The following is an 18075-nucleotide window of genomic DNA, read 5'->3' as shown; positions in this document are numbered from 1 at the left end:
GAGGGGGCGGCGAGGGATGGTGTGCGCGCCGGGAACGCCGTCCCGCGGGGTCCCGCAGTCGGAAGGGAGACGGAGCGCGGGGCCCGGTGGGGGTGGGGGCCGAAGGCAACACTCACCGGTTCCACAGTCGCCATCTTAGATCGATCTGATCGCACAACCGCTCCTGAAGGGGGGCGAGAGGAAAAAAATGAGATTCAAACCGGGTTGGCTGGTTAATATCCACGTGACGGACGTGGCCGTTTGGCCTTGGCGGCGCCTGCGCAAGACTGCGGCAGCGTGGGGAACGAGAGGCTTCTGGGAAATGTAGTCTCTCGCTCTCTTTCGCGCTGTCTTTTTTAAGGGCAAAGAGATTTTTTTTTTTTAAAGGGCTGGTCACGTGGTCGGAGGGTCAGGTGCGCGGCTCTGCGCGCGGCGCGCGGCCGCGTGCGGGCGGGTGGTCTCAGTCCTCTGGCCTGGCGGCGGGGTCGCTGCCGTGGCGCTCACTGCCGGGCATGCCTGCTGAGCCCTTTGTTGCCCTGTCCTCCCATCGTCCCCGGAAGGTTGGGACCTGCAGGCTCAGCACGCACAATCACGCTTCATTTGTGTAGCGGAGGTCCTAGGACGAGAGGCCTGTGTGCTTATTTCATTGCCTTTTGACTTCCCACCATTTTCTCTCGGTTTCACAAAGAGGCGGCGGCGACGGAGCGGCGTGGCCGTTGAAGCAATCGACCGTCCCCGGGCCCCGCTAATGCGGGTGGTCACTCGCCATCCCTGCGAGAGGGGGTGGCGGGACCGCGCACAGGACCCACTTGCCGCAGGTGGGGGGAGGGGTGCACCCGACGGCGTTTCCTGCCCCGGAGCCTGAGATGAAGCCCTGAGGGCCGAGGCTCGCGGGGAAGTCACGGGTATTTGCAGGTCCCGCCCTCGCGGTGCCCCTGCTCTGGTTCACGGTGCGAGCGGAAATGGCCTGAGTCCAGGTGCCGGCCCGGGAAGCCACGCGGGCCCCGCCGACTCAGCCCCGGACCGGTCGTGCGGAGGCGTGAGGCCGGTCGACTATGACTCATCCTCCTGAGCGGGCCTGAGTCACTCCGCGCCGCGGCTCTTGGAGGGCTGCACCGCCGCGGGGAGCACCCTGACCTCACCAGGGCGCGCAGCGATGGTGGCAAACCGGCTTTGAGAACGCTCCAGACTCTAGGAAGGCTCCGTAATTAGCAGCCTCGCGCCTTCCGAGGACCAGCTCCTTCCTGCTGCTGTTGTTTTTTTTTTTTAACAATGCTTTAAAGTTTTCTTTTGTTTACTGTGTTTGCTGGTCATATAAGCCAGTGCAATTTTAATGTTTCAAGACAATTTTTTTCCCTTGGGGAGGGGGATGGGTGGAAGTGGACGAGGGTATAAGGGGGATAAATGGTGACAGAAAAAATGAAATAAATTTTAAAAGACAATTTTTTTTTCCTTTATCACTGTAACTACCCTCAGTGGAAGCTTTAATCTTTAGGAAAATGTTGTTATGTTTACAACGATCACTGACAATTAGTCATTTATCCCCAGGCTGGCATCCTATATTTCCTTCAAGACGGTGTTCTTCCGCACAGTCTGATTATTAATACAACAAGTAGAAAAAGAGAAACCTCGTAGAGCACTACTATGGTGTTCTAATGAGGGAGACATATTATTGCTATTTCCCATGCTTCTTAGGAATGTTAACGCCAAACATCAGTATACGCAGGCTGCCTGTGCCTGCCTGCCTGCCTGCCTGTAGTGTCACTGATGTCCAGAGCTGTGTCATACCTATTATTGAGTACATAATGGTTGCTTGAGTTGACTAACTCATAATTGAGGCTGCATAACAACTCAAAACCATTGCCTGTTCATGTTTTGATTTACCTGGATTGTCGGATGTGATTGCTGAGAGCTTTTATCTAGTCTGCTTAGCTCTAGTAGGTGTGAAGTAGATGGAATTCTAAAAAATTAACGAATAAATGGACTGCAACTTACTGAGACCATCGTTAACTAATAACTACTAACACTTACAGTTACTTAAACTAGCCAAAGTAATTATAATTGATCTCAGTGGTATTTTCTGTTAGTTAAAAGTAGAATCTGGTTATCTTCTTGGAGGAGATACCATACATGTACCATCTTCACGATGCTGCTAGGTAACAGAGCAAAGAATTAAGGAGATTTCAGTACCTACATAGGCCTGAAAACCAGTGATTTTCTTAACTATTTTTTTAATGATAACCTCCAATTTGTTAACTTTCCTCTTGATAAAAAACTCCCCATTTTGTCAATCATCCTCATACTTTTCCAATACTTATGCTCCTAGTCTTTATAACTTACTTTCTCTCCTTTTTGTATTCAATCTGTTGCATGTGTTTTGTGGCACATCCATGTGTCTGCCTAATATCACCATTAGATTCCACATGTCAAAGGTTTGTGATTAAAGCCCTGGCCAGTGTTGCTGAGTTGGTTGGAGCCTCCTCCCAAACAACAAAAGGTGGTGGCTTTGATTCCTAGGTTTCTGGTTCAGTCCTAGGAGGCAACTGATTGATGTTTCTCTCTCCCTCCCTCACCCTTCCTCTCTCTAAAGCCAATAAAATAAAATAATTTTTAAAGATTTGTGATTAGGTTTTTATCTATGTGTATATGCGGTTGTTTTGGTTTTGCCAATCTGAAATATACACAGCAGAAATTTCATACTTTTTTCCTCTATTATTCCACAAAAAATTACATTTATTACCTTACTGCCATCTTTGTGCTTAAAGAAGAGAGTAATAGGAAGATATATGAAATAGAATATGGTACTAAAATACTATTCTACTTGATCACATCTAGTTTAATACATAGCTAGTTATAGCTCAGCACTATATCATGGTAACTATTATTTATAAGCCTGGAATAATTGGTTATCATTTAGCATCTGTAAATAGTCATGACCTTTTCTCTACATAATATAATCAAGCTGGTATATTATTAGTCTTTATAGATTTTACTTACTGTAAGAGACTAAATAATTTGGTGTAACACAAGTTGTTCTTAATCATGTATTTACCTCTTTGTCATTGGAGTTTTATTTATGTTCTCTAGATAACCAAAGTCATTGTTTTCTGGGCATTGTTCAACTATGTCATGTTGATTATATCTGTTGTGATCAATCCCTCACTGTCTACATTGTCTACAGTTTGGAAAAAAAAACAGTCCTCAAAATTTTAAACGTTCTGTTTAGATGCCTTTCTTTGTCTCTAATCAATAATAAGCAGCCGTTTTTCTTTATGTGAATAGATTTTTGAAACAGAAGATATGAAAATAATAAATGATCCTTAATACTGAAATGTTGGGTATTAACTTTAGATATAATGTAAAGCAACCTCTAATTAACATTAATATTGGTGTGATTGTTTTTAACCTTGTTCACTCTTTTTAAACTTGGTTATACTTATACTTTATGCTCTGTTTTTGTTGTTATTGTCACTTCTATAGTGACATTTCTCTAGGAAAGACCTAAGATGATGGCTTCTAACAGGATCATTTTAAATTATAATTGTGTAATTTGGTACTGAAGAACATGGGCTCTGATGTCAAACTATCTTGGTTATAATCCCAGCTGTACCACTTACTATTTGACCAGAGGCAGTCTCTTTACACCCCATTTTTGTTATGAATTAGATGGGACGTTAACAGTAGTTATCTTGTAGGTAAGTGTGAGAAAGAAATGAGCTAATCCATGTAACATGCTTACAATAGTTCTTATAGTAAGCACTCCGTGTTAACTATAATTCTCATTATATAGTATTATGACATAAATTTCTTATACTTTTTAGTATAGTATAATATGCTTAAAAATTCTTTTAAGCGTAGAACCAACCCCTGCCCATTATCTTTAAGGTACTCCAAGCTTTCAAAGTAAACTAACGTTTATTGATTTCCTATAACATACCAACTATTTTTCTTTTTAAAATTTTATTTATTATTTTCTAAAATATGATTTTATTGATTTGAGAGAGAAGCATCAATGCATTGCCTACTGCACAAGCCCTAACCGAGGATCAAACCCGCAACCTGGGCATATGCCCTGACTGGGAATCAAACCGGTGACCTTTTGGTGCACTGGACAAAGTTCAACCAACTGAGCCATACCGACCAGGGCTCCAAATATTTTTCATACTGATTACTTCATTTGACCTTGATAACTATTATGTGAATTAAACATTATCATCCCCATTTTATTTTATTTTTTATATTATTTTATTGATTTCAGAGAGGAAGGGAGAGAGATAGAAACATAATGATGAAAGAGATAATTGATTGGCTGCCTCCTGCACGTCCCCTACTTGTGGGGGGGATCAAGCCCACAACCTGGGCATGTGCCCTTGGCTGGAATAGAACCTGGGACCCTTTAGTCCGCAGGCCAATACTCTACCCACTGAGCCAATTTATAAAGAAACATTTTATAAAGAAACAGACTCAGTAAAGTTAGGGGATGCATGAAAGTCCACGCAGCCAGTGGTAAACTGGAATCCAAACCCAGTTCTCTTGACTCCAAGATTCTTGCCTGCATACCATAGCTGCTTTCCTCTGGTAGATTCTTCCAAATGCCTTTCTCTTCAAAGGACTTCTAGTACCAGGTTCACTTACAGAACTGACAAACCAAGAAGTACTAAGTTAGTAATGGGAAATGTGTCATTACTGGAGGCTATTTAAAGGACATGGGAAGCCCAGGCTCTTCCTTCCTGGACTCTAAGAGCTGCTTGGCACCCTAAGTCATAGGACTATAAATAGCTCAGTACCCCCACAAACACATGTGACTAAGAACCCAAAGGATGCAGCTAACAAGCACTCACTCACCTAATGAATGAGCCAGTCACATAGTTCTTCCCTTCTTTCATTTTGCTCTCTGTTCCAATGCCATCTCCTGAGGGAAACCTTCCTTGACCACCCTATCTAAATTAGCATGCCCATTACTCTTTATCTCTTTATTTTTCTTCAGGCCACTTCATAACCCTAGCTCTAAACCCAACATTATTTAATTAATTGTCTGTGTCTCCACTAGTAAAATAGTACCTTCTTGATGATTTGTAGGTAGAATGCTAACAAATATTTGGGGAAAATCAAAATCTAATTTTAAAAGCTGCACAAAAGTCTGGCCTCAACACTAATAATGTAAGTAATAGGAGAATTACTACATGCAAGGCACCATGTTAATCTGTTCACATGGATTGATAATACCTCATTTTTTCTTCAACATTTTGAGATAGCCCTAGCCAGTTCGGCTCAGTAAGTCAGCCTGCAGACCCAAGAGTTCTGGGTTCAATTCTGGTCAAGGACACATACCTTGGTTGCAGGCTCCTCCCCAGCACAGGCACTGGTCAGGGCTCATGCAGGAAGCAACCAATCGATGTTTCTCCCACATCAGTGTTTCTCTCTGTCTTTCCCTTTCTCTTCCATTCTCTCTAAAAATCAATGGAAAAATATCCTCAGGTGAGGATTAAAAAAAAAAAAAAAATTCTGAGCTAGGTAAGGAAACTGAGGTTAAAACACTTTCCCAAGAAAACAGTTCTGTCTTCAGGGCTTGTTTTGTTTTTGCTTTTCTTGCTTTGTTTTGTTATTTGTTTGTTTGTTTTTGTCTTCAAGGCTCTTAATATTATATCATATTGACTAGATTATAATTGGACTGCCTAATCAGAAAGATTATTGTCTGAAATAATGAGAAAGAAATACTCTACAAAGAGTATGTGAAAAATTCATGTAAGTAGTATACTGGGTCAACAATAAGGTACTTTTCCCAAAATGAATTTAATTTACCTTTTAAAATTTAAATTTGGAAATAATTAAAATGTATGGGACAAGATAAATAGTCTTTAGAAATAACCCACAGGTTGTAAACACCCAAAATTCAGAGGTTTGGGTGGAACTCCAGAGAGAGAGACTGGGTTTTCATTGCTACACACTTAAGTAAGGGCTTGCATTAAACTTGTCTAAAGAAAGAATAGTATTCATGGGTAGGAGTTGGCCTGCTTGCCATTTATAAAAGAGGAATCTAGAATGACAGCATTTGATGATCTATCTCTAGCATTGTTCCAGGGACAAGGCTCTCTGGTCCATTGGCCCTTATTGGGAACTAGAGGCCCGGTGCACAGATTCGTGCACCAGTGGGGTCCCTTGGCCTGGTCTGCGGGGATCAGGCCAAAACCGGCTCTCTGACATCCCCCGTGGGGTCCCATATTGCGAGAGAGTAATTGTCACTTTGGAAAAAGGAATAACCAAACATTTGAGATGTTTGGACTCAGATATGACTTTACATTGATACCTAAAGCCCTGAAGCATCATCCTGGTTCCCCTTTTAGAATGAGGACATATGGTGTTCAGGTAAAGGTGATCAGGGTCTAGTTCACAGTGAATCCACTGTGCCCACAAACCCACACAATGGTTCCTTTACCATTCACCAAATGTGTAACCAGAACAGATATGTTTAATAGTTGGGACCTTGACTTCTGGGAGAAGAGTTACCATAGTGGGGAAGGTCAAGTAAAAACCTCTGAATCTCCCCTAGCTGGTTTGGATCAGTGGATAGAGCCTCAACCTGTGGACGGAAGGGTTCCGGGTTCGATTCCAGTCAAGGGCACATGCCCAGGTTGCAGGCTTGATGCCCAGTGGACGGCATGTAGGAGGCAGCCGATCAATGATTCTCATCATTGATGTTTCTATCTCTCTCCCTTTACCTTCCTTTCTGAAGTCAATAAAAAATATATTTAAAAAGCAAAACAAAACTAAAAAAAACTCTGAAACTGTCCCCGGCTAAGGCAATAAGGTAAAAGCAATATATTTCTGGGAAAGATAGTAATAAATATTACCAATTCTAAAACTGAAAAGGATGCAGGGTTGGTGGTCTCCATCACATTTTTATTTAATTTACAAGGTTGGCCCATGTAAAAACTGGATAAACTCCTCAAAATGACATTAGATTCAGCCATGTGGGAGGCCCAGTTGCTGTTGCCGTACCAGACATACTGTCTTTGCTATAGCAAGTTAACATGGCCTCGGTAGATGGTACATATGCATTCGTTTGGTGAAATTTCTTTTCTATCCCTCTCCAAAATGGGGATTAAAATATTTTGCATTTGCATGGTCAAGGTAGTATACATTTATAATTGTGCCCTTGGGCCATATTATAATACAGTATATTATATACTCCTGTCATACTCCAATGAGGTTTTGGATGTCTGGACATCCTGCAGAATATCACACCACTATATCTATGACATCATTCTAATAAAACTGGATAAACAGAAATGAGCTAGCACATTGGAGACCTTGGAAGGACATATGTGCACCAGAGGGTGGGAGATAAGCGTTACTCAGATTCGGGAGCCTGCCGTGTCAATAGACTATTTAGGGGTCCAATGGTCAGGGGCATGCCTGGTTACGCCACCCAAACTAAAAAAACAATTATTGCATCTCCCACCTCTCACATTGAAAACGGAAACACAACATCCAGTGTTCTTGGAGGCAGCATGTGCTACATCTGGGGTCCAGGGATAAGAAAGGCTGCTATCTTTGAGTAGAGCCCAGAGGATAAAGGGCTTTGAAGCAGGACCAGGTTGTGGTGCAGCCCTGTCCCTTGGGCCGTATGACACAGAAGACCTATGATGTTAGCGGTATCGATGGTGGAAAAAGATGCCGTGTGAAATTTCTGGCAAGCCCCAGTGGCACAGTCACAATGCAAACCTTTTTGGTTCTAGAGTAGCAGAGAATTTTACTGTTCTTGAAAAACAATTTGTGGCAGACTGTTTCCCTGGTAGAAGGAACATACTTGACCATGGGATAACATGTTGACTATATGGTTGCAACTATTCATGATGAGTTGTATTCTATCAAACTTATTCCACCAAGTCACAACATTCGACAGCCTAGCAGTAATTCATGATGAGATGAAAGCAGTACATCTGGGATCCAGCATAAGCGGGACCAGAGGGCACAAGCAGGTTGTATCAGCACCTCTCCTTCAACTTGCACTATGGCTGTATGGGAAACTCCTCATGATTAGCTGAAGGAGAAGGAAAACCTCAAGTTGAATCATGGCCAGGTCAATCCAATATGTGGTTGAAAGTAGAAGCATCATTACATTCCCACAGGACTATGCCCTTATAAAACACTAGCGCATGAAACTCTTCCCAGCGGGTACCTTGTGCACTGGGTTTTCCACTTTGTGTAGAAAGGTAAGTGCCTCGGGGTTAGAACATATGTAAACTAATGGCAGTGGTGAATTGCATGGCCAGCTGGATGGAGGTTTGAAAGAAGAAATATTAGAAGATTAGAGTCAAGTTCATCAGGGGTAGAGCATGTGGATGAACAAATGAGAATGAACATGAAGTATGATGATCTTTATGTCACATGTTAATGTCCACTGGAGAAGAAACTAAACAACCAAGAAAGGAAATGACTTGGCCACTTGACATTAGCCACCTCTGTCATTAGTTACCTCAGTGCTTGAGCAATGGGTTCATGAACAGAATACCCCTGGTGGCAGGGAATGGGAGGCTGTGTATGAACTTTACTTACCAAGGCTGATCCAACTACTGCCATTGGCAAGCTCCAAGTTAGTAGACAAAACGAGGAGTCGTCATCCTGTTGGAAATAATTGACCCTGATGATCAGGAAGAGAAAGAACTACTGCTGAGCTATGGGGACATTGAAGATAAGCTTGGTGTCCAGGAGGTCCATTTGGGTGCCTCTTGGTACCTCATTGCCCAATTTTGATATCAAATGAACAAATACAGAAACTCTGGGATGTGAGGGCGATCTGGCTGTGACATCTGTCTCCCATTGATCGCCAGGGTTGATTCGGCCGATCTGGCTCGCTATGCGGGTGTCTCTCTCCTCCCTCACGGATCCAGGTGCATCCCTCCCTAAGCTGCGTGCTAGGTAGGAGAGGAAGACCTTCCCCTCAGAGGAGAGGACCTGCCATACTAGTAGTTGCACTCCTTTGCTAAAACCTCTAAACAAGCTCTCAGAAAATCTGGCCAAAGAAGGACTCGAAATCCTGACAATCAGACCCCTACCATAAGGACCTGGGCCAAACCACGGTCAGACTACCAAGACCAGCAAAGGTACCTTCTGAGGGGGAGGAGAATCCTGAGTGGATAGTGGAGAAGGGAGATGAAGGGCCTTAAAGAAATATTTTAAAAATATGTACCAGCATTTGAATTGACCTGGAGAAGTTTATGATTAAATTATAATTGTGAATAAATTGGGAAAGGTATAATGTTATAATTTTTTATAAAACCCTGAGTACATATATTAAGCTGAATATGTAAATCAAAGAGTGAAAAATATTAAGTTGCGATGTGACACATCTGGCAACTTAAGCTGTGATTTCCATATTTTTTTCTGGCTTGTTACATGAAGAATTCATATGTCCTGATTGAAAGGATTATTAATGCTATTTGGGAGGATACAGTTTGAGAATGTGGCTGAATATTATATTTATTTTTTTATTTTATTTATTTTTATTTTATTTTTAAATATATTTTTATTGATTTCAGAGAGGAAGGGAGAAGGAGAGATAGAAACATCAATGATGACAGAGAATCATCTATCAGCTGCCTCCTGCACTCCCCGCACTGGGTATTGAGCCCACAACCCAGGCATGTGTCCTGACCCAGAATTGAATGGTGATCTCTTTGTTCCTAAGTCAACGCTCAACCTCTGAGCCACACCTTGTCTGGGCTGAATGTTATATTTAGATGGAAAGCTTACTCATTTCCATATTTGGAAATGCTAAAATCCTAAAATTATACTTTATATGTTATTTATAAAGTTCCTGCTATTTTTGCTTGGGTTGAGAACAGGTAAAAATCCAGCATTCAGACAAACTGGACCTACAGTCTCCAGCCCCCACCACTAAATTCTAACCTTGGGCTGCTAGGGCAAGACTTTCCCCACTAAGTGACATTTTGTGTCTGTATTAGTCAGGGTTCTCCAGAGAAACTGAAACAAAAAGATACAGATATAGATACATGACTCACGGAATTGACTCATGCCATTAGAAAGGCCACGAAGACCCACAATCTGTCGTTTGTAAGCCGCAGAACCAGGAAAGCCAGTGGTACAACTCAATATGAGTTCAAAGTTCTGAGAATCAGGGGGCCAATGGTGCAAGTCCCAGTGCCAGTACTAACACTCAAGAATCAGGAGGCTGAGGGAATAAATCCAGGACCTAGTACAAAGGCCAAAACTGGGAACGCTGATGTCCTAGGGCAGAAAAAAAAAATGGATGTTCCAGTTCAAGTAAAAAGCAAATTCACCCTTCCTCCATTTTTGTTTATTCAGACCCTCAACTGATTGAGGGATGCCCACCCACTTTAGTGAGCGTGATCTTATCCCATCTACCATTCAAATGCTAACCTCTTCCAGAAATACCCTCACAGACACACCCAGAAATACCAGTTTTGAGGATTGTACTAGCGGAAGAAAAAGTTCAGAACAGCCTGTGTTATCAGAATGACATACCTCAACAGGTTGTTATCACCCAAACAAAGTAATGTTTCTTAGATGAGAGGAATGAAATGGGAGTTTCCTTAAACTAGACAGGAGGCACCCTCTCCCTCTCGGGAGAAAGCCCACACCTTTCTTCCCTCTCAGGCATGCATCTCCTAAACTCTAAGGCAGCGGTTCTCAACCTGTGGGTCGCGACCCTTTTGGAGGTTGAACGACCCTTTCACAGGGGTCGCCCAAGACCATCGGAAAACACATATATGATTACATATTGTTTTTGTGATTAATCACTAGGCTTTAATTATGTTCAATTTGTAACAGTGAAATTGGGGGTCACCACAACATGAGGAGCTGTATTAAAGGGTCGCGGCATTAGGAAGGTTGAGAACCACTGTTCTAAGGGGTCCCAGGGGAGCAATGGGCAATGGCAGCTTGTTCTGGGCTAAACCCCTGAACCTGTCTCCAAGACCCCTTTTCTCCGACTTTCCAATGAGCCAGAGCAGCCACACCTCAGCTTATTTCTTTCCTATAATATTTCTAGAGGGCCAAAGCAGCTCTTCCTTGTTTCAGCTTTAAGAAACATACTCTCAAAACAAAGTAAAATAACATTTTTGAAAAACTAAAGAGGATATGTTATTTAGGAACCTAGCATAAGCAAGAAAGAGGGGGAGTTAGTTGTAAGTCTGTTTTAATTGAAGGAACTTAGAAAAGACAAGAATGCAACTTGGTCTCAGGAGCAGGGAGCTTGAAGGACTTCAAAACTTCCTCTGTCTCTTATTGTGCTCTCCTGTCTGCTTCGTTCTCTCACTGCAAACTGGCTTTCTCCACATTGTAGGAAACATGACTGCCAAAGACTCTAAGTCTCCCCAGTATCTTACAGTGTTTCCCACCATAAAGGTACTGACTCCCACGGTCCTATGCTGAAGTAATCCCAAGGAAGGAAGAGTTCTAAGTCAGTGGTCAATGCCTGGACCCATCAAGGACATCTAGCAGGGGTGGGGTGCTATGATTAGCCTAACTTGGGTTATATGCTTAGCCTTGGACCAGCCAGCTCTGCCTGGGGGAGGGGTAGCAGGTGTAACAATGTAGTTGCTTCTGTGTGAGTCCAAAAGTTGGAGGAAAGGGAAGAAGAGCAGGTTACAGAAAGGGGGCAGGAGTGATGTACTGCCAAGAAAGGAGTGTTTAACCTGGCTGGTGTGGCTCAGTTGGTTGAGCGTCAACCCATGAACCAAGAGGTCACTGGTTCGATTCCTGGTCGTGAGGCACATGCCTGGGTTGCAGGCTTGATCTCCAGTAGGGAGCATGCAGGAGGCAGCTGATCAATGATGTTTCTCTCTCATCGATGTTTTATCTCTCTATCCCCTTCCCTTCCTCTCTCTCTAAAAAATCAATAAAAACATGTTAAAAATAAAAGAAAAAGAAAGGAGTGTATCATATAGGAGAAAATCCAGGACAAGAGCTTAAGATCATATACAGATGAGTAACTACTCAGATTAACCAGCCTAGACTTAATGAGTTCTAACAACAATAGACTAAGAACTAAAGCATATTTTGAAAGAACAGTAATATGAAAATATCCAGAAGGATGCACATCAATGTGTTAGCAATGGTAATCTCTGGAGAGTGTGCAGGAGGAAGGGACCATGGGGAGACTTTCACTCTTTACACTATGATAGTGTTTGAAATTGTTATGAATAGATGTAGATTTGTAGTATGCCAAAGCTTGAAAAGAAGTAGCAAACGAGGATAGAAGACCCAAGGCTCCTTTAAAGTCTTTCAAACAACAGAAGTAGGGGAATATTATATATTGGGAAACTAACAGAGGTGCCCTGTGTGATGAAACACACGCCAGAATCTATAGAATGTAACAGTCTTCAATTCTGTAGATTTGAAGGGAAAATAGCTCTGGCAGAAGAGCACAGTAAGTCCTCACTTATCATCATCACAGGTTCTTGGAAACTGCGACTTTAAGCAAAATGATGTGTAACAACACCAGTTTAAACATAGGCTGATTTATAAATAAGAGTTAAGTTCCTTCCACATATTTCTGGTCATAAAAACATCACTAAACTTCTAAATAAAGACCCAAAACACTTCTAATATTAAACATTGAAGTAAATGTGAGCTACACATACATTTAAGAAAGATGAATAAAAACAAACAAAATAATATTTTCCAACCCACTTCAGGGTTGAGGGTGGCACAAGGTAGGACCCAGCCCGGACAGGAGGCCCTTCTATCCAGGATCACTCACATGTTTAACCAGCCTAGACATAAGATGTCACACCCACACTCATCGGACTGGTACAATTGAGACAAACCAATTCACCTCATGTGCACATCCTTGGGATGGGGGAGGAAATCAGAGTCCCTGGAGAAAACCATGCAGACATAGGGAGAACATGTCAACTCCACACAGACAATGGACCCCACCAGGACTCGATTTTCCCCCCTCATCAAAGTTATAACAAAACTCCATTGACTGAGCCAACATTACTCAAGTACCTGCTACATCTGCAAGAGAACACCCAAGCTGATGAAATTAGTAAGCCACTGATAAAAGGTTACAAAGTGCATTGGCGTCTAGCTAGATAAGAGAGAAAAATAAGTGATTAGGGAAATCTGAGGCAAGAAAAAGTTGGCTAGGGATAGTTCAAATATCTTTAAGGCCTAGATTGTTGAGATAGGCCTGTAACTAGTAATCTCTCTCTATAAAACCCTAATATGCAAATAGACCCAACAGAGGAACAACTGAACAACCGAAAAACCGCTTGCTATGATGTGTGCTGACCACAAGAGGGCACGCCCAGGACATGATGGGCGTTGGCCACAGTGGGATGGTGGAGCAGGTGAGAGAGGACACCAGGCCAAGGCAGGGCACTGGTCACTGTCATCGGGGTGAGCCTCTGGTGGTTAGTGAAAATTATTTGCTCCCATGCACTGCCCCATGCACTGCGGTCTTGCCCGGTGCTCTCACCTGCTGCCAGCGCCGGCCCCACTCGCACCCGCTGCTGGCACCTGGCAATCACTCTGCACCATCAGCAGGTGCAAGCAGCAGCTACCAGCCCCAATCGCCCCTCAGGGCTTCTCCACCTCCCCCTGCTCCTGAAGGGCGATCGGGGTCAGCAGCCACCTCTAGCGCCCGCTGCCAGCAATGGCCCCACTCGCACCCACTGCCAGCACCAGAGCCACTGCTGGCACCCACTGCCACTCTCACCTGCTGCTGGTGCCTGGCACCAGTCCTGATCGCTTGGCACCATCAGTGGGTGCAAGCGGTGGCTGCCAGTCCTGATCGCCCCTGAGGGCTTCTCCACCTCCCCCTGATCCTGACGGCGCAAAGCAATTGGGGCTGTGCCGTCAGCAGGTGCGAGCGGGGCCGCCATCAGCACATGGGAGTGACAGTGGTGGGAGTGGGGCTGCCAGCAGAGAGGGGACAGGGGGCTGTAGTGGGAGGGGCCGGGTGAGGGTGCAGAGGATGGGCCGAGGCCCGCCCCGTGCCCACCGCAGCCTTGTGGCCACAGTTCCTTTCAAGGTGCACGAACTCGTGCACTGGGCCCCTAATCCTATATAAGAAAAGGCTAATATGCAAATCGACCGAATGGTGGAACAACCAGTTGCTATGACACACACTGACCACCAGGTGGTAGGCACTCAATATAGGAGCTGTCCCCTGGTGGTCAATGCACTCCCACAGGGGAGCACTGCTCAGCCAGAAGCCAGGCTTACAGCTGGCAAGCACAGCGGCAATGGCAGGAGCCTCTTCCGCCTCTGTGGCAGCGCTAAGGATGTCTGACTGCCGGCTTAGTCCCGCTCCAGCCAGCAGCTGGACATCCCCCGAGGGCTCCTGGACTGCGAGAGGGCACAGGCTGGGCTGAGGGACCGCCCCCCCCCCCGCACCTACCCCGCATGCACGAATTTAGTGCACCAGGCCTCTAGCTTAAAAATAATAAAAATGGGATGAGGGTAAACTTAGGTGATTCAAGGAAACAAAAGCAAAGCATGAGTGATAAGCTTGCTTCCTCAGTGAGAACAGAAGGAGGGTGTCTAATGTTTCCTGGTTAGGCAGGGTTTGACATTTGTTTTCTTTTTTTATTTTCTTTCTTTTTATCGGTGACTTTATTTCAGACATCCCTGTTCCCCTCTCCCCCTCTGCCCACATCCAACCAGTCCCTCTCCCCTTCCCCCTGGCACTGTTGTCTATACCTATGGGTTATACATATATATTTGTTGGCTAATTCTTCACCTTCTTTCATCCAGTCCCCATCTCCCCCCTCCCGTCTGACAGCTGTCAGTTGCTTGTATATATATATATCTCTATATATTTTTGTTTTGTTTTTAAATTATTGTTGACAGTTTATAGATATCCCCCATTTCCCCCTCCTTTGCCTCCCTCCACCCAGCTCCTGCACCACCCCAGGCCTTCCCCATGCTATTGTCTGTGTCCATGGGCTATGCCTATATACGTATATGTTCTTTGGTTAACCTTTTATCATCCCTCTATTCTTCTCCCCTCTGAGATCTGCCATTCTGTTCCATGCATCAATGACTCTGGACTTATTTTGTTCATCAGTTTATTTTGTTCATTAGATTCCACATATAAGTGAGATCATGTGATATTTGTCTTTCTCTAACTGTCTTATTTCTCTTAGTATAATAATCTACAGGTCCACCCATGCTGTCTCAAAGGGTAAGAGATCCTTCATTTTTTTTTTTTTTCAGAAAAGAAAGGAAAGGAAAAGGTTTATTTCTGCGTCCCCGGGAGACCCACGTACCCCAAGGACAGGGCACGTGGATTCACCGAGATCCTTCATTTTTATAGCCACATAGTATTCCATGGTGTAAATGTACCACAGCTTTTTTATTCACTCATCTACTGATGGGCACTTGGGCTGTGTACAGATCGTATCTATTCTAAATAATGCTGCTATGAACATAGGAGTGCATATATTTTTTCTGATTGGTATTTCAGGATTCTTAGGATATATTCCCAGAAGTGGGGTCGCTTTTTGAGGAAATTCCATACTGTTTTCCACAGTGGCTGCACCCGTCTGCATTCCCACCAGCAGTGCACTAGTGTTCCCTTTTCTCCACATTCTTGCCAACACTTGTCATTTGTTGATTTATTGATGGTAGCCATTCTGGCAGGTATGAGGTGATACCTCATTATAGGTGTGTGTTTTTTTTAATTTTTATATGTTTTTATTTATTTTAGAAAGAGAGGGAGGCAGAGGGGGAGATAAAAACATCAATGATGAGAGAGAATCACTGATTGACTGCCTCCTGCATGCTCCCTACTGGGGATCAGCCTACAATCTGGGCATGTGCCCTCAATGGGAATCAAACTGGTGACCTCTTAGTGCATGAGACTACTAGGGCACTCAACCAACTGACTAGGCCTCATTGTAGTTTTAATTTGCACCTCTCTGATGGTTAGTGACATTCAGCATGTTTTCATATGTTTCTTGGCCATCTGTGTGTTCTCTTTGGAGAGGTGTCTATGTAGGTCCTTTGCCCATTTTTAAATTGGATTGTTTGTCTTCCTGGTGTTGTTATATGAGTTCTTTGTAGTTTTTAGAAATCAACCCCTTATCAGATGTATCATTGGCAAATATGTTCTCCCATACAGTGGCCTTTTCATTTTTGGTGGTGGTTTCTTTTGCTATGTAGAAGCTTTTTAGTTTGATTTAGTCCCATCTGTTTATATTTTCCTTTGTTTCTCTTGCACTTGGAGATGTATCAGCAAAAATCCTACTAAGTGAAATGCTGAAATTTTACTGCCTATGTTTGCTTCTAGGATTTTTATGGTTTCAAGACTTACATTTAAGTCTTTATCCATTTTGAGTTTATTCTTATGTATGGTGTAAGTTTTTGGTCTAGTTATATTTTTTTTGGATGTACTGCTCCAATTTTCCCAACACCATTTATTGAAGAGACCATCTTTATTGTATGCTTGATATTTATTTTAACAAATTTAAAAGTTGTCAGCTGCTACTCTAAACAAAGACAGAATTTGACTTTAGAGCAGATCTTTCTTTTCTGAGGAGACTCACTGGAGTGGTTGATTTTACTTATCTATCTATATAAAACCCTAATATGCAAATTGACCAAACAGCAGAATGGCCAGTGGAATGACCAGTCGCTTTGATGCGCACTGACCACCAGGGGTCAGACGCTCAATGCAGGAGATGCCCCAGCCCGTTAGGCCCCGACTGGTGGGGGCAGCAGGGGGGTGGGGGGGGCGGGGCCAGTGAGTGGGCAGCACTAGGCCAGCCAAGGCGGGTGTGTGTGGGGACCCCGATCACCCCACTGGTCACCTCACAGATCAGCCCTGATCGCCAGCCAAGCCTAGGGACCCAACCCGTGCACGAATTTTATGTATCGGGTCTCTAGTCCTGTATAATAAAAGGCTAATATGCAAATTGACCAAACAGCAGAACAACCCCTTGCTATGACATGCACTGACCACCAGGGGGTAGATGCTCAGTCAGAAGCGGGGCTAATGGTTGGTGAGCGCAGTGGCAGTGGCAGGAGCCTCTCCCACCTCTGCAGCAGTCGGACATCCCCCACGGGCTCCTGGACCGCGAGAGAGCACAGGCCAGGCTGAGGGACTCCTACCCCCGAGTGCACCGGGCCTCTAGTCCTATATAATAAAAGCCTAATATGTTAGGTGTCCGACCGTTCACTTGACTGGTCGCTATGATGCTCACTGACAACCAGGGGCAGACGCTCTGACAGGAAGGCTAGCTTGCTGCTGGGGTCCAGCCGATTGGGACTGGGCGAGACGAGCCAGACACACGCTGGAGCCCTCCCACAGTCCCTCCCCGGCCCCGATTGTGCACCAGTGAAGTCCCTCAGCCTGGCCTGCACTCTCTCACAATCCGGGACCCCTCAGGGGATGTCGGAGAGCCAGTTTTGGCCTGATCCCCACAGGCCAAACCAAGGGACCCCACCAGTGCACGCATCCGTGCACCAGTCCTCTAGTGTAAATATAAGAACATACATCACCCTTTATTTTGTGGTTTGACAAAGGCTGCCCACCTAATGCCTCTTGGTATGCAAATTTTCATAGAAAACAAGGAGCCTCCTGGGTGGAAAGGAACAAGACCTTGACCTTTTTTCTTTTGATATTCCAATTTATTAGAATCTATTTAATAGAGGGAGATGGTCCCAAGTAATGTCTTCTGCTGTAATGAACACCAAAGGCACTCAGAGTTCACCATGAAAAAAGGGGGCATCTGGGAGTGAGGATCAAGCCCTATATGGCACAGTATGCGGCTCACAAGGAAAGTTTCCCCCTCTCCACCTCACATCGTGTCTCAGAGAGTGTGCTCCTAAATGCAAGTTAAAATGCTGTAGCTTTGGTGGGCCCAGCCCTAGAGTGACCTGTAGGAACAGCAAGTGCCGGGGTCCAACCCCAGCAGGTCCAGGGGTTCCCAAAGGCGTAGACGGAGTCGGCGAAGAAGGAATGACACGGAGACAGTGTTCAGTTGATCAGCAGCCTAGCCAGGATCTCCAGCCAAGTTCTGGTCTCGATCTCCAGAGAGGTTCTGCTGTTTATTGTCTTGTTACATCCGTATTTATACCAGTTGATTTTAATCCTGT

The 18075-nt window shown here is 44.3% G+C and overlaps 1 protein-coding gene across 1 annotated transcript in view; it reads right to left on the bottom strand.

Annotated features, from left to right (window-relative positions):
• EIF4E (eukaryotic translation initiation factor 4E) overlaps nt 1-251 on the bottom strand; it is a 43886-nt gene extending 43635 nt beyond the window's left edge. Inside the window, exon 1 of the mRNA XM_059664988.1 lies at nt 117-251. Coding sequence (XP_059520971.1) covers nt 117-134 — 18 coding nt within the window. The 5' untranslated portion in view covers nt 135-251. The remainder of the gene's footprint in view (nt 1-116) is intronic.
• Between the last annotated feature and the right edge of the window lie 17824 nt (nt 252-18075).

This window comes from Myotis daubentonii, chromosome 1 (assembly GCF_963259705.1).
Source record: "Myotis daubentonii chromosome 1, mMyoDau2.1, whole genome shotgun sequence".
Lineage (NCBI taxonomy): Eukaryota > Metazoa > Chordata > Mammalia > Chiroptera > Vespertilionidae > Myotis > Myotis daubentonii.
Note: the sequence above shows the minus strand (reverse complement) of the source record. Positions and strands in the feature narration are given on the sequence as shown.